Source organism: Anser anser, assembly GCF_964211835.1.
Source record: "Anser anser genome assembly, chromosome: 2".
Lineage (NCBI taxonomy): Eukaryota > Metazoa > Chordata > Aves > Anseriformes > Anatidae > Anser > Anser anser.
The window spans coordinates 426,818-443,225 of record NC_139721.1 but is presented as its reverse complement, the minus strand read 5'-3'; the positions used below and the strand labels follow the sequence as shown (position 1 = coordinate 443,225).

The window sequence follows — 16,408 nt, the reverse complement described above, 5'->3', positions numbered from 1 at the left end:
ACTGAAAGGCTGCAAGGAGGTGTCCCTGGAGCCTTCTCTTCTCCAGGCTGAACATCCCCAGCTCTCTCAGCCTTTCTTCCTAGGAGAGGTGCTCCAGCCTCTGATCATCTTTGTGGCCCTCCTCTGGGCCTGCTCTAACAGCCCCACATCCTTCTGGTGCCGGGGGCCCCAAACCTGGAGGCAGCACTCCTGGTGGGGCCTCAGGAGGGCAGAGCAGGGGAGGGCAATCACCTCCCTCCCCCGCTGGTCACCCCTCTGGTGACACAGCCCAGGACACAGTTGGCCTTCTGGGCTGGAAGTGCGCACTGCTGGCTCATGTCGAGCTTTTCGTCCAGCAGAAGTTGGATGTCCCCCAAGTCCTTCTCTGCAGGGCTGCTCTCAGTGAGCTCTTCTCCCAGTCTGTACTCATGTCCGGGATTGCCCCGGCCCAAGTGCAGCACCCTGCATTTAGACTTGTTGAACCTCATTACGTTCACGTAGGCCCACTTTTCAAGCCTGTCCAGGTCCCTTCGGATGGCATCCCTTCCTTCTATCGTATCAACCACATCACTCAGGTTGGTGTGTCATCTACAAATTTGCTGAGGGTGCACTCGATCCCAGTGTCTACGTCGCAGCTTTCCCCAGCTGCTCTTGGCCGGCTGTTCTGCCAGGCACCACCATCCATTGCCTGTGTCCGCAGACAGCCGCTTGACTCTCGGAGAAGGGCAGCAGAGCAGGGCAGACCCCACCAGCTGCATTCAGCTCTGCACATCCCACAGTGCCCAAGGCCAGCTCTGCAGACGTCCCTCATGGCCAAGGCTCTGCTCTGCAAGTCTGTGTCACGCCGAGGTGCCCTGCAGCCCCCACCGGAGCTGGAGCTGTGTCTGTGCCATCTCCCCACACACCCTCAGAAGACAACAGGAGCATGGGAGGGGGACCTGGGCCCCTCCATAAGCATGTATACCCCCACTGTGCCCAGGAGCCGCAGAGCAAAACTCTTATGCCAGGAAGCTGGGAAGTCAAAAGATAAGCAAGTTCTCTGGAAAGGTGTCAGGAAGCAGTGGCTGTACACTGCTGGCACCACCCCAACCGCCCTGGGGATTATTGTCCTCCCTGCCCTGCCACAGGCCAGGTGGCCTGAAGCACCAGCAAAACTCTCGCTGATCCCCATTTCCCAGGAATCACGTGTCTGGGTGAAAGATGCTTGAGAGCTTCTTTCCCACAGAGTACAAAGTTGTGCAACTGCTTATCTCCAAGCCAGAATAAAAAGGATTTTTGTCTTTTCTGTTTGCCTATGGTTGCTGCCTGTGCCCATCCCTTTGGTGCTGGGTTTGGCCGGTTCATCGCGGTTGTTAAAAGAGCACATAGAATCATAGAATCTCCTGAGCTGGGAGGGATCCACAAGGATCACTGAGTCCAACTCCTGGCTCCACACAGAACCACCCAAAAATCAAACCATGTGCCTCAGAGCATTGTCTTCTTTAATAGCGACAGGCTCAGTGCCATGACCACGTCCCTGGGGAGCCTGTCCCGGTGCCCAACCACCCTCTCAGTGAAGAGCCTGTTCCTAACACCCAGCCTGACCCTCCCCTGTCGCAGCTCCACGCCATTCCCTTGGGTCCTGTTGTTGGTCACCAGAAGGAAGAGCTCAGCACTTGCCCCTCCGCTCCCCTCATGAGGAAGCTGCAGACCACTGTGAGGCCTCCCTTCAGCCTCCTCTTCTCTGGTCTGAACAAAATAAGGGACCTCAGACACTCCTCATATGTTTTACCCTCGAGACCCTTCACCATCTTCATAGCCCTCCTTAGGATGCTCTCTAATATTTTTATGTCCTTATATTGTGGCACCCAAAACTGTATGCAGTACTCACGGTGAGGTTGCACCAGCACAGAGTAGCTGTAGTGGGACAATTTTTTTGTATTCTTTCCTACATTGCTCAGCCCAACTCCCTTGGGGTCCAGCACTGCCAGCTCACGTGGCTCTGCAGGTCCCACGCCAGCTCCATGCCAGAAAGGAGTGCATGGGCAGCTCTGCGCCTCCAGGCACCTCTGCCGCAGGGAATCCTGGTGTGAGAGCTCCACACCGTGGGTCTGGTTTTCTTTGCTAATAGTGTCCCCTGCTGCGTGCAGAGGCTGCCTGTGTGTGGTTGCAGCAGGAGGGCCCTGCCCTCTCCACGTCAGGCAGGAGGCTGTTGGCTGCTGTGTGTCACTCTCCGCCAGTGTCTGGGGACTGCTGTGCACCAGCAGCATTACATCCAGGGCTGTGTGGCTGCAGGGACCAGCTGGGAGGGAGTCGTGTCAGCACCTGAGCTCTGGCAGAGGAGGTTTCCCAACTCAAATGCTACAGGAAAACAACATTCCCCAAACACCCCATTGCCAAAGCATCCCTGAGAAAGCTGTCTCCCAGCTCTCTGATGTGGTTCGTGGCTGCTTCAGCCAAGGACACCTACACCTTCCGGCAGGCAAGGCCAGGCCACGGCGGTGATACCCGGGCCCAGGTGCCTCCATGCCAGGCTGCAGGGAAGCTGCAGGACCGGGCGGTGAGTCACGGAGCACCGCTGTGCTGCACTGCGGGGCACGGAGCGTCCCATGGGTCTGCACCCCGGCTTTGCTTTCCATAGAACTGCAGCAAGGGGCACTTAGAGAGGTGGAGGCAGCAAACGCTGGGGTTTCAGGCACCACCTGAGCCCTGCACACTCACATGGGTTTTCTTTACTTACCAGACATCTGTATACTATCAGATAGGGCTGGCTGCAGCTGCATGGCAGCCATGGCAATCCAGCGCCACATGCACAGATCCTGACACGACACAAACTCTCCCCAGACGGTGATGCTGTCGCCTTCCTGCCCTCTCCCCAAGCACAGGATGTGCGGTGCCTCAAAGCCCCTCACTCTCCTCAGGCACAGAGGCACAGCATACTGGGGGGTGCTGCAGCACGGCCAGGACTTGGCAGGCAGGATTGGGTCCCCCTGCTCAGGGCAGACCCCACCTGCAGCAGCTGCTGCACTTTTCCCAGCTTCTCCCACAGCAGCTCGCATGCTGCCAGCCTTAGCCCCTGACTGAAGGGAGGACAGCAGCCGTCTGTCAGGTGGGTGACAAGGAGGTGTTGTCTCCAAAGAGCCCTGTGCCAGAGTCCAGAGTGCGGTATATCCAGAAATGCTGGCTGGATAATGGGCCTGTAGCGTGCAAGTGACAGCGCCCTGACGCCCAGGCAGCTCCAAGCTGCTAGTCAAGCTGTCTGGGAAGGGCGACTGCAGGTCAGTTAACACCCAGGCCTGAAGCCAAGCGAGAAGTCAACATTCCTCTCAAGACAGCTTGAGCACAGTTTCGTCTCCATTCTCACAAACATCCAGCTCCTGGCACTACAGGCATGTGAAATGGGAAGTCACTGTATTTTGGCTTGTAAACCAAAATAGCAACTGCAGTCCAATCCAAAGCCCTGTGATCATATGCAAATTACAAGAGGTACAGTGTCAGCTTGCCGCTGCCTTTCAGAGAAGTAAGATGGAATGGGTAAAACAATCGGCATTGCTCAGCAAGAACACTGTTTCCAAATTATCTGTAGGCTGTGTTCTAGCGCTTTCACTTGCTAAAAGGTCCTATCGCTGTTCACAGCATGCGTACTGCTAGGATAGACCGTGCCATCTGCCTCTCAATGGACCTGCAGCAGCCACCACCCAGGGCAGGGGGTGGCCTGAGAGGCATCCTGTCTGAAATGTCTCCAGGACCAGGGGCAGACTGGGAGCAGACCTGAGGAACAGCTTCAGGAGAACGAGAAGCAGGCCCCGTGACATCAGCGTCACCAGGCAGGATGCTGGTGATGCTCCCAGGCAGCAGACAGAGAGACAGGAGCCCTCCTTCAAATCTCAAGGCTAATTACGAGCCCCAGGAGCAGGGGGGAGGGATGGAGGCAGGTCTGGAGACAGCACAGTCATGCACACCCGGGCACTGGCTGCAGAGTACTCAAGCCAGGCCCTGCATCCCCGTGCCTTTAACACACCAGTGCATGGCAGCTTTGGGAGTGGGGCTGAGGGAATTTGAGCTCAAGCCACAAAGACAATGCCGAAGGCCAGAAGAAACATGACCGTGTCTAACAGCAGGTAGCCAAAGCAGCGAGTGAACTAGAAGGGACTGAGGTCTGGTATGCAGCACACATGCAGCTCCAGCCAGGGGGGAGCGGGGTTTCAGTTCTGCATCACAGGGGTTGGTATTTAGGTAGGTGAGAGGCTCAGCGTTGCCTGTGCTGTATTCCCTTTCCCTGGGAAAGGTGTGCAGGTGCCAGAGTCACCCATGGGACACAGGAACGTCTGCCTTGTGGGCACCCTTCCTCTTCAACAGCTCCCGGGGAAATACCTCTCTGGAGACAACAGAAAATACAGCAGAGATCAGCTCACTTAACCCATCTCCAAACAGCCTTGGGTAGTGCCTTAGAACAGGTCCTGGAAGAAATAAGTTGCTTCAGGGTTCAAATGAAACAGTTTGATCATGTCTCAGAAACAGACTAATAGGTAGGATAAAATACTCAGTCCTCATCAGGGAAGAGTCATCCAGCTCTCTGCTAATGAGGGAACAAGCTGGGAACAGGGTCCCGGTGAGGCACCATCATTTCCAAGAGATACAGCTCTGCTTAAGCCACCTGGTACCTGTGACCAGGAGGTGACATTCAGGGCTGATTCACTGCAGCTGATGCTCGTGTGCACTGTAGGTCACCCAGCTGCCCTGGGCAGCCAAGGTGGAGCAGGTCCATGCAAGTCGGTGGTTGCTTTGTGGACACATCCTACAGCAGATGTGTTCACATGGTCAGGGCAGTCATGCTCCGGACTTGGGTGAGTGTCCTGATGTGCTCTCCATGGCTGTAACGGGAGCCTGGGCTCCAGCTCCACAGGAGGCGTCCACTGTGGCGAGATAAATCATAGCCTCTGTTCTGACAAATGCAAAGTAACGCATCATCAAGGGAAGCCGCCAACTGCCAGCACTTCAGAGGTGTCTAAACAAGCTGGGCCAGCTCCAGATAGTGGCCCAGTGTCACTGGGACAGCTCAGGGGAGCACGCTGCATGGCTGCGGTCAGCGTTGAGTGGTGCCTGGGGAGTGCAGGAGGACCACAGAGCAGAGCAACTTAACACTGCCTGCTGGTACCCACCCAGCCAGGCTTGTGCACAGGGTCCTTGCTGCACAGAGCAGGATGCTGAGAGAAAAGAGACGGGATCCTCTTTCCTGGCACAGGCACCCTTTGCAACCCTTACACTCAGTTTGTGCCAAGGATGCAGCCCAGAACAAAGCCTTTCCTGTAGCCCAGCCCAAATAGCTGAACCTTAAAACCTACAGTGAAATGCAGTTAGCAGCGTACTTGTGGCATCAGTAACTCTAGCCAACGTAATGCAGGCTGAAAACAGATGTCAGGCAAGGAAGGGCTTCTGAGGAGTGAGTAAAGACGACGGAAACAGGTCCTGTGTCCACCTTCATCCCCAAGAGCAGTGGGACCTCCTGCCCAGGTGTGTTCCTCAGAGCCAAACTGATCTCGGTGAGTCAGAGGGAAAATGCATTCGTGTGCTGATCATCCAGTCTGGCAAGCACCTACGCAGGTAGGAATGTGCACCCAAAGCAGGACAGCCAGGAAAGGAAGGGCAGGGGCAGGCAACACCTCCTCCGCGCAGGGGCACAACTCACGCACACCCACACAGGGCCAGGGTCACACCAGCACACACACGTGTGCAGCTGCACATGCCAGCTCACACAGGCATAGGTGCGTGAGCATGTGTGTGCTCTCCCCTGCACACGCACAGTCACACGTGTGCACACTCACACAGTCACTTGAGCACATACAGTCACACACATCAGAGGCACGGTCACGTGCAGGTTTATGTGAGCACATATGCAGTCACAGATGCACACAGCCACAGACACAACCAGCACCTGAGCACGTACCCAGCTGCACAATTGCACACTGGAAGAATCCAACCAAAACCACCCTTGTGCTGGAAGCGGACACTGGGTAAGCCTGTTCACCAGAGCTGTGGCTGTGGTCTGATGGGACATGGCCCAAACACGGGACTGCTTCAGCCCAACTCAGCCCAAAGCTGGCCAGAGCCACCAGCCTGCCCTGCCAGCCAGCATGAGTTCTCTGCAAGCAAGGGGTCGACCAGGCACCCCGAGCTCCCGGGGAGCCGCTGGCCAGGCATTGGGCTGGCTCCCCCTGCTCACCAGGAGTATGAGTGTGATGGAGCACTGGAACAGGCTGCCCAGAGAGGCTGTGGAGTCTCTCTCCATGGAGGTCTTCAAAACCCACCTAGACATGGTCCTGGGCAACGTGCTGTAGGTGGCCCTGCTTGAGCAGAGGGGATGGACCAGATGACCTCCAGAAAACCCTTCCAATTTCAACCATTCTGTGATTCTGAGAGGTTTCCATCCTGGAGCTGCTTCAGCCCCAGGCACTGACCACCCAAACCCACCTGCTGCAAGGAGCTCCTGTGCCTGTATGGTCCCATTCACAACCCCATCAGGGGACAGGCTCGATCTCTGACCCCCATGGGAGCAGAGACAGCCGCAGGAGGTGGCTGCAGCTCCCTACCCCAGCCGAGGGGCTGAGCCAAGGCAGGTTGAACAAGCCCAGATGTGTAGAGACCTCCAAGTCATCTGGGACCCCAGGCAGAGCAGTCCATGAGCAATCGTGCTGGGCACCTGTCAGGAGACGGTGGTGGCAGGGTCCAGAAGCTGCACCATGCCCCTGCATCCTCCACAGCCATCATTCACCCAAGCTCCCACCACAGACGCACCCCACATCTTGCAGTGTAACCGGTCACTGTCCCCGTGCCCCAGACCCTGCCACCCCAGCTGGGCTCCCAGGACAGGGGCTGCTGTGACACTGCAAAGGCATCGTCACACTGGGGTGGTCGGATGTATATTGGCTGGCTTGTAGCATGGGGCAGGGCTGGTGTGTCATCCCCAGGGGCGGGGAAGCGAAGGATTTAAATTAGGCACCTGCCTCAGCTGCTCATCCTGGCTGAGAGGCGGCGGGAGGAGGAGGAGGAGGACCGGAGCCTGCTGGTGAGCAAGCCGCTCTGGATTCGTGTCCAGCAGGTAGGACACAGCCTGTCCAGAGGGGGCACTGGGGCCACCACACAGCCTAGCACAACTCCTGCCTTGCACGCTCTATGCAGATACCAGAGGCCTGCAAGGGATGCGGAGACCTTGCCTCTACCCCAAAACCTACCACTCAGAGGGCAGCTGCTGAAGCCCGGGGCTTTGGTGCGCAGGAGGTCTCCGGGCACGAGGCGGTCCTTTCTAAGCAGGGACGAAGCGACAGAGCGGCTGGATGCCAGGGCTGGATGGAGCCACTGCTCCACGCGAGGCGCTTTGCGTCCCCTGCACTTGAGCTGAGCAGGTCAGGACACTGGGACACGGGAGGGAGGCAGCCGGAGCCGTGGGACCTGCCCGAGCCCGCAGGAGACGGTGCCGACTGGCGCGGTGCGTCTCGGCTGGGGGCCCGGCAGCGGGAGCCCGTGAGGCGAGCACCGGGCTGGGGGCTGTGCCGACACGCTCGCGCTCCCTGGGGTGCAGGCAGGGCTCAGGACCACGGCGCTGCCAGGCCACCCCTGCTCACCCCAGTTGGAAAAACCGCTTCCACCAGGGCCTCTTGGGCTGGGCTGCTGTGACAGCTTGAAAGGACAGCCAGCTCCTGCCCCGGGAGCTGCATGTGCAGCCAAGCCCCGGCATCAGGAGGCCTGATTAGAGACGAGCTAATGACAGCCTGCCGTTGGGCAATGTCTCTCCAGAATAGGGTGTTCACACGACATCTGTGGCCTATATAGGTGTCGCCTGCTCCAGGGCGTGACACCGGCACTCTGCCTTGCCCTGCACCGAGTGCCACCCGAGCAGGCGGCACAACGAGCCCATCACCCTGCGAGGGCTGCATCAATGGAGGCAAGAGAGTGAAAAGAAGCTGCTCTCTAGGGCCAGAGCCCCAAGGTGGGCCAGAACACCCACATGAGAAAGAGCCTGGAGCCATGGGCAGGGTCTCCAGGAGGCAGGGACTGGTCTACAGCTGCTGGGATCCAGCTCTCTTGCAGCATGATCCATCTACACCAGCATCATTCCAATATTTAAATGGATCAAAAGCAATGACTCAGAGGCTTTTAGATCAGTTAGGTAAACAGTCAGGGAATTAAGCTGTGACCTTGATAATTAATGAGTTAAACGTATCATTAACATCAGTCACTGTAGCTTTATGGGAGATGGGTGTTCCCAAAGAAATGTTTTGGGGTTTGTTTTTGCCATTTTTACAAGACTGTGGCCTCATCACCACATGATACTGGGGATGCTGAAAGTTTACAGGGCTTCCAGAAGAAACCAGGTGACTGCACGGCAGAGGTCCTTCAAGAATTACTAAACAGACTCAAAAGGCATCCAGTTTATGAAATCCACTGTGCTAAAAACAGTTAGAGATTACCACAGAAACCAAGTAAATGTTATATATGTTGCCCCATTTTCATTCTTTCCCTCTTGTCCACTTATAGCTCAAGATGGAAACAAGACCCTGGGCTACACCGACCCTTGGTCAGACTCTGCATAGTTGTTCAGATGTCTGCTGAAGAGCACAGCCTCCTTCCTCTAGCACATTTCAGACAGCACAACTGGTATCTTGGTTGGCAGTGCTGCTTTTATATCTGAGGGTACCCGCTAGATTGACTGTGACTCATCACAGTAATTGCTAAGTACCTGTACAAATGGGAGAAACCACTGCAAGCAGCCACTTACAGCAGGCTCCCTGAGGTACCGGCTCTTAGTCCACCACAACTCTGTAATTTTACATACGTATACATATAGATATACATAATTTTATCTGCCACTTTACCTACATAACAATTAGCTAAAACAAAGAATGACCATTCACTACCTCCTGCAGCACAGGGTCTAGGAGCTATCAGTGAAAAGACTTTCCCTGCAAAGTATGATTAAATCACTGTTGTCATTACCTTGGGATGTTGTAGAGGCTGACACCAGACCCAGACTCACAGCCCCAACTGCACAGATCCACGGATGAAAGCCTGTGGTGGCTAATAGAGGGTGGTCTGGGGCAAGCACAGCCCAGGCGGTCTGGTGCGCTGCATGCCAGAGGGTTCGGCCAGCAGGATCAGTCTTTACCATCCTGTTGTTCCTACACCAGTTTCCCTAAATATCTGGAGAGAGAACCCCTGCCCTCCTGCAGAGACAGCACGCAGCCAAACAAACCTTCCCATTGACCACGCCCTTATCCCCAGGCACTGGAACTGGTTAGAACGGTCCCCAGGATGGTGGTTGGCATGGGCCACCCAGCCATCCCACAGATGATCCCCACGTGCAATTAAACATTAGTGTGGGCCACAGAGCAGTGCGAGCATGCCTGTGGCATCAGCACTCAGTTTTGGAAGAGAAAAACTGAGTGCTGAGGAAAAAAACTTATTTTTTTGGAGAAAAGCTGTAGTCAGTTTTTCTGAGTACGGGTGCTGTTAGGGATAGGCACCAAGCCTCCTCATGACACTGCAGCATCTCAATGCAAAGACATCCAGCTGCATGGAGATGTGTAGAGCCAGGCACTGCAGCAGGGAGGTGCACAGCATGCTGCACAGGCGAACACAGAGCAACCACCCCGGCTGGGCTGTCACTACTGCTTCCAGGGAGTTATCACCCGCTGTTTGAGTGGGAGCTGACCCTGAGACTCCTGCTGAGAAAGGGGGTCAGTAGCAATGCTCCAGTTCCTGCTTCCCGCTTCTCTCTGGAGTCCTGCTACTACATCCAGAGAGATGGCTTATCTTCACACACACCACGGCACCCGCTCAAGAACCTGTGTCTCACCAAGTCTTCTCTTTCTCTCTCCTCAGAAAAACACAGTGCTCCACAGCAGCAGGACTGTTGCCCAGAGGTAGAAGATGAGTGGACCCCTTCAGAACAACGAGTCAAGCAACACAGGAAGCAACTTGATTGGAAGTGAACACACGGAGATGTGTGGTGGTGGGAGTAACTTCATAGCTGGTGTCTTCATCCAGGCCAAGAATAAGAAGATGAGCATCTATGATGCCATGATGAGGGGGCTCCTGACGCCAGGTACGGCCCTGGTGCTGCTGGAGGCGCAGGCTGCCTCAGGGCTCCTCACTGACCCAGTGAGGAATGCCAAGCTATCAGTGAAAGAGGCACTGACTGCGGGACTTATAGGCAGAGATTTTTATGAGAAGCTTCTGTCAGCAGAGGGAGCCGTGACAGGGTACACAGAGCCATACACAGGACACAAGATCTCCCTCTTCCAGGCCATGAAGAAAGAGTTCATCGTCAAGGAGCACGCTATCCGCCTGCTTGAGGCCCAGATCGCCACCGGCGGCATCATCGACCCCATCAACAGCCACCGCCTCCCTGTGGAGGTGGCCTACCAGCGAGGCTACTTGGACCAGGAGATGTGCCAGTTTCTTCTGAACCACAAGAATCAAACAAGAAGTTGTTTTGACCCCAACACGCATGAAAACCTCACTTATACACAGCTCCTCCGCCGCTGCGTGCCTGACCCAGACACGGGGCTGCTCATGCTCCAAGTGATGGACAAGGGCTCGGTGCTCTACCAGCTGAACAAGGATGCCCGCAAAGCCCTGCAGGCTGCCCGCACCACCGTCAGCGTGGGGCTCTTCCAGGGCCAGAGCGTCACCGTCTGGGAGCTCCTCTTCTCTCGCTACGTCTCTGATTGCCAGAGAGAGGAGCTGCTGAGGAAATATAAGGTGGGGACGGTGACCATCCCAGAAATGATCACCACTCTCACTGCCATCATCACCAAGGCAGAAACAGGAAACCAGGATCTGAGCTCATCCACAGTAACACCCAGCTGTGAGGTGGGATCACCACAACCTGTACAGGATACACACTCCCAGGAGCAGCAGTTGAGAAAGTCATTAAAGTCTGCGACCATCTATGTCACTGCTGGTGAGTTCCAGGGACAAAATGTTTCCTTGCTGGATCTGCTCTTTTCCAAATACATCCCTCAGGGGAAGCGGCAGGAGCTGCTGGAGCTGTACAGAGCAGGCATACTGACCACAGAACAGGTGGCTACTGTCGTCACCACCACGATCAACAAAACAGAAGCTGCCAATACCACACTCGCAGCAAATACCAGAAGTCCACAGAAGGTGGTGACAAGGGCAGGGGAAAATGGAGATGATGTTTCAGCACAAGATGCACAACTAGATAACGTCTTGAAGTCTACCACCATTGACATGCCAGCTGGTGAGTTCTCTGTGTGGGACCTGCTCTTCTCTGACTACATCCCTGAGGACAAAAGGCAGGAGCTTCTGGAGCTCTACCGTGGAAGGGTATTAACCCTGGAGAAGATGATAACTGTTGTCACCACCCTCATTAAGAAAAAAGAATCTACAGGCAGGAAATTCCTAATTGCAGTGAAGACTTCCAACAAGGACACTGTGCCAGTGGCAGGAGAGAAGGATGCTGACTCCTCCAAAGAAGAACCATGGGAAACAGCCTTGAAAAACACAGTTGTCGACATGGAGGCTGGAGAGTTTCAGGGCCACAAGGTCTCTGTGTGGGACTTGCTCCACTCGAAGTATATCCCCGAGGAGAACAGAAAGGAGCTGCTAGAGCTGTACCAGGCAGGAGAGTTAACCCTTGAGCAGGTGAAAACTGTTGTCAGCACTATTGTAACCAAGGCAGAGGAAGCAAGAGCAGAGCAATCAGCACATGAGAGTAGTCCAAGGGCAGAGACAACAGTCCCTGAAGCTGAGCACACGCACCACCTGCAAGAGGACAGGACCTGGGAAGAAACCCTGAAGTCCACCACAGTTGAGTTGGCAGTGGATGAGTTCCAGGGGAGGCAAGTCTCCGTGTGGGACCTGCTCTTCTCTGACTACATCCCTGAGGACAAAAGGCAGGAGCTTCTGGAGCTGTACTGTGCTGGAACACTGGCCTTGGAGCAGATGATAACTGTTGTCACCACCCTCATTAAGAAAAAAAAATCTACAGGCAGGAAATTCCTAATTGCAGTGAAGACTTCCAACAAGGACACTGTGCCAGTGGCGGGAGAGAAGGATGCTGACTCCTCCAAAGAAGAACCATGGGAAACAGCCTTGAAAAACACAGTTGTCGACATGGAGGCTGGAGAGTTTCAGGGCCACAAGGTCTCTGTGTGGGACTTGCTCCACTCGAAGTATATCCCCGAGGAGAACAGAAAGGAGCTGCTAGAGCTGTACCAGGCAGGAGAGTTAACCCTTGAGCAGGTGAAAACTGTTGTCAGCACTATTGTAACCAAGGCAGAGGAAGCAAGAGCAGAGCAATCAGCACATGAGAGTAGTCCAAGGGCAGAGACAACAGTCCCTGAAGCTGAGCACACGCACCACCTGCAAGAGGACAGGACCTGGGAAGAAACCCTGAAGTCCACCACAGTTGAGATGGCAGTGGATGAGTTCCAGGGGAGGCAAGTCTCTGTGTGGGACCTGCTCTTCTCTGACTACATCCCTGAGGACAAAAGGCAGGAGCTTCTGGAACTGCACTGTGCTGGAACACTCCCCATTCAGCAACTCATCAGCACCATCAGCAGCATTGCAATTGACAGCAAAGAAAGGAAACTTGCAGCCCTTCCCCAGCAGACAGTGGATCTCCTCCAGTCTGAGGGCTCCTACATTACCTTTGGCCAATTCCAGGAGCAGAGGGTGTCAGTATGGGAGCTCCTCTCCACCAAGCAAGTCTCTGAGTACAAACGAGAGGCACATCTTGACACTTACGGCACAGGGGGGCTGACTGTGAACAAGATCACCATCACCACCACTGTAGTCACGGGCCCACAGGGAAAGAAAAGACACCACCCCGACCACTAGCACTACCTGCCCCAGAAGAGGATTAAGCTCTACCTCCTATGGAAAATGCAACCTGGGCTCTTCTGAGAATTGGCTCTCCATGCAATACAGTTATGGACAGGAAAGAGTGGTGATGAACCTGTGTGTGGAACAGGGTGGTCTCCTGGTTAAACTCTTTCCTGTCTCAACTACTACTTCACTGAGAATGTTTTTGCCCAGTGGAGCATTCCTGGGGGGAGGGGGGCAGGGATTCTAGGGAGGGCTGGGGAAGGCTTGTGGCTGTGACTTGCTGCCAGACTCACACAGGCACTGACAAAGGATAGGGAAATGTGGGGTTAGCACCCACAGCAGATGGGTCAGAGACTGCCACCAATGGGATCAGGCAGAAACCCCAAAGCAGGAGCTATTGTCAGCACAACTGGCAGCCCCAGAAGAGCTACAGAGGGACCGACCACCTCTGCACGGGATAGCTGGGACCCTGGCCCTGCTGAGGAGCAAGCAGTGAGGGCAGCACACATGGCTGCGGTCACCTGCAGGACATTTTGCATGCATGAACTCAAAGTGGGATTGGGCTTCTGGTGCCAGGGCTCTGATGCCTGCAATGGTGAGCAGCTGCTGGGTGCACTTGCAGGAGTCCAGAGCTATCAGGGGCAAGGGGATGCCACAGGGAAGGGTGCTCCTGCGTGTGCCAGGGACACCCCAAGTCCCTGTGCCCTTGAAGGTCACTGCCCATTGGGGAGGGAAAGCAGCTATGAGAGCATCCCCGTGCTGCCTGGCACTGAGCTGAGCAGCCATGCATGTGTGCAACACAGATTTGTGCTGCAAAGCGTAAGCACTGAGCATGCATGCAGGTACCACAGAGCCATGTGTGCACAGCACAGCATGTGGGGCTGGACCTACCATGCCCTGGGGAGTCCAGCATTGCGTTCAGACATGGGGGGGTGAGGCACAGCCTGCAGCATGTGTCTGTGTTTGCGTGTGCATGTGTCACCGTTACGGGGGGGGGGGGGGGGTGTACATGTACCTGTACATGTCCCTGTTACAGTGCCATGTCTGTGTGGATGTGACACTGCGTGTGACACCAATGCTGCCCCCTGACGGCACAGCAGGCTTCAGCCAGGCCCTCAGCTGGGCCCTCAGCCAGACCCTCAGCCAGACCCTCATCCTGGGCCTCATCCCGGGCCTCATCGTGGGCCTTCAGCCGGGCCAAGCCCTCCCTCAGCCAGGCCCTGCAGCCGGGACTCAGCTGCGCTGGGGCCTGAGTCAGGGCCCCTGGCCGCGGACCCGCAGCTGCCCCATGCCGCTGTCCTGGGCTGGAGCTGCCCTTCACTGCTGCACCTTGTCTTGCCCAGCTCGGCTGTGTCAGCCCATCTGCCAGTGTGAGGCCACGAGGGGCATGGCTGTCTCTCAGCCTGCAGCCTGAAACCCCCAGCCCCATTCAGCCTGGGAATGCAGCTTCTCCCAGTGACAGACATGCGCTGGGCCGGCACTCCTGTACCATTCACCAGTTGACCCAGCCCAGGTCCCAAGATAGGGACCCCTAGCCCGGGCCCCGCATATCCCAAAGCCCCCCAGGACCCCCAAGGCTCCCACAGACAAAGCCCCCTACAGCATGGGGATCCCATGGCCCCCACTGTCCAAACCAACAGCTCCAACGCCGACTTGGGCACCCAGGCCTTGGCCGGCCATCCCATGGGGTCTCATCACCACCCAGCAGGTCCCTGTAGTCCCCTGCTCAAGGTCCCCCTGCCTTGGGGGTGGGCATGGCATGGCCTCCCTGCTTTGCACCCCAGCACCAGCGCCATGTCTGTGCTCCCCAAAACCTCTGCCATCCACACAGGGCCACAGTGCTGGGGCCAAGGTGCTCTGCTGGGCTCTTGAACACACAGGGTTGTGTGCCCCAGCCCTAACTGGAGATGGAGAACAGCACTCAGTGTGCTGCACAGCCCTGCTCCACGCTGGAGCTCACACATTGCACCATGCTTGCTGCCTTCCCAGCTCTCTGCTCGCAAAGGAACAGTGAGGATGCAAGCCAGTCCTTTAGCCAGAGCTCCCAGGGATGAGTCCTACCACTGAGGCACACGCAGGGGAGAGTGACACATTTGTGAGGCCTGTTCAGACCCTGAGAGTTACAGAGGCTGCCAGCAGGTTCAGCTGGCAGGTTCAGCCACCACACCAGGCACACTGTGCGTGCTGTGGATGGCACATGGTTTAAGCCACCACAAGGAGCATCTGCAGGGAGAGGCTAAGGGGGAACCCTGGATGTGCCTGTCATGGCTGTGTGTGCCTCTGGAGAACACTCCTCATGTACAGAGCCCTGGAGCCACGCGAGAGCACTGGGAGAGCCAGTCAAATGGGCTGTCCCCAGGGCTGGCCGAATGGCCTCATCCCAGCCACCCTCATAGTGCACGTGGATCGCAACACAAGCCCAGTGCACCACAGACAGCCTGCAGCTCCAGGATACAGCCCGCAGGCTGGAGCATACATCTGTGCTGGGGAAGCACAGGAAGGTGCTGGTGGAGCTTCCCATGGCACTTCAGTCCCAGAGGCAAGGGAGCCAAGGGAGCCACTCCACCAGCAGAAGCTCACTAACAAGAAGACTAACACAGGGCTAACAGAAACATGCAGTGTCACAGGGACTTTCAGACTTAATCACCACTCCACAGAGGGAATAGAGTTGTTGTAAATTACTAGGAAGGGAGCAGAGAACAGAACACCATCTCCTGAGGTGTTCATTGTCACAGCTCATTGTCTCATATCATGAGAACACAAAGAAGCACAAGAATGGTGAAACACAGGGAAAAAAAGAAGAAGAATTGATTAGACTTCACAGTCTGGAAGAGATGACCAAGGTGGACAGCATAGTGGTTGGCGCAGGGGAGATGATTATGTGTTCACCATCTTTTCCAACACAGGGATTAGGGGATATTGCAGAATCCAGCACAAAGCCAGTTCAGGTCAAACAAGTATTTTTCTACACACTGGGCAGCTGAGCTGAGGGACTCCCTGCTGCAGGATGTCCTGGATGCTAAAAGTTTATACTGATCCAAAGAGCAATCAGAGTAAGCCATGGACGAAAATCCATCAAGGGCTACTAAGTAGGAAGCCAGATCTATGTCTCAGGAACTACCAGAGCCACAAACCCCTGGAGCACAACAGGATATACCAAAGAAGTGTTGGTGTACACTTGCCTTGCTCTTATGCTGCTGCTTCCTACATACCTGCTGTTGGCTGGTGCCAGGTTATGGAGTTGGACAGGCCGCAGAGACCTGTCCGTGCATTTCTGCTTTTTTGCAGGGGGTTGGCACCAGTCTGTGCTACAGGCCCTGGTGTGGACCAAGCGGCCAGGGTGGTGCAGGCAAGCAGAGGACTGTGGGCAAGAGGACTTCTGAAAGGAGTTGGTGCCAGCTTCAGCCTGCCTGGGGAGCCAAGGCTGGGAGGGCTCCAGATGGCTTCCTGGGGCTCAGATTGCACTCCCACAGGAAGTGCTGAATTTCCAAAAAAGAAGCTGAAAGAAAACAGGACATTGTGTAAGGGAAAAGCTGCATACATTTGCATAGTTATAAGCTAGTTGCATAACTGAATGCATCTGAATAGTATCTGAATA

At 55.7% G+C, this 16,408-nt stretch overlaps 1 protein-coding gene and 1 long non-coding RNA gene across 4 annotated transcripts in view; one reads left to right on the top strand and one right to left on the bottom strand.

The window, feature by feature from the left end:
• Positions 1-16,408, bottom strand: part of LOC310893855 — a 28,776-nt gene that overhangs the window by 3,668 nt on the left and 8,700 nt on the right. The window contains exon 2 of the long non-coding RNA XR_014579368.1: positions 15,993-16,309. This is a non-coding gene — a long non-coding RNA (uncharacterized lncRNA). The remainder of the gene's footprint in view (positions 1-15,992; positions 16,310-16,408) is intronic.
• On the top strand, positions 6,974-12,989 carry LOC310893851 (epiplakin-like). 3 transcript variants are annotated; one of them, XM_083823305.1, is made up of 3 exons: positions 7,010-7,057; positions 7,138-7,361; positions 9,838-12,989. In XM_083823305.1, the coding sequence occupies exon 3, from the start codon at positions 9,886-9,888 to the stop codon at positions 12,820-12,822; it is 2,937 nt and encodes a 978-aa protein (XP_083679431.1). In that variant the 5' UTR covers positions 7,010-7,057; positions 7,138-7,361; positions 9,838-9,885; the 3' UTR covers positions 12,823-12,989. The 3 variants fall into 3 exon arrangements, with proteins under 3 accessions (XP_083679430.1, XP_083679431.1, XP_083679432.1); XM_083823304.1 differs by lacking the exon at positions 7,138-7,361 and having other exon boundaries at positions 6,974-7,057; XM_083823306.1 differs by lacking the exon at positions 7,138-7,361 and having other exon boundaries at positions 7,010-7,024.

Excerpts from the sequence above, each read along its gene's own strand:
- LOC310893851 (XM_083823304.1), top strand. The coding sequence starts at position 9,886 with ATGAGTGGACCCCTTCAGAACAACGAGTCAAGCAACACAGGAAGCAAC.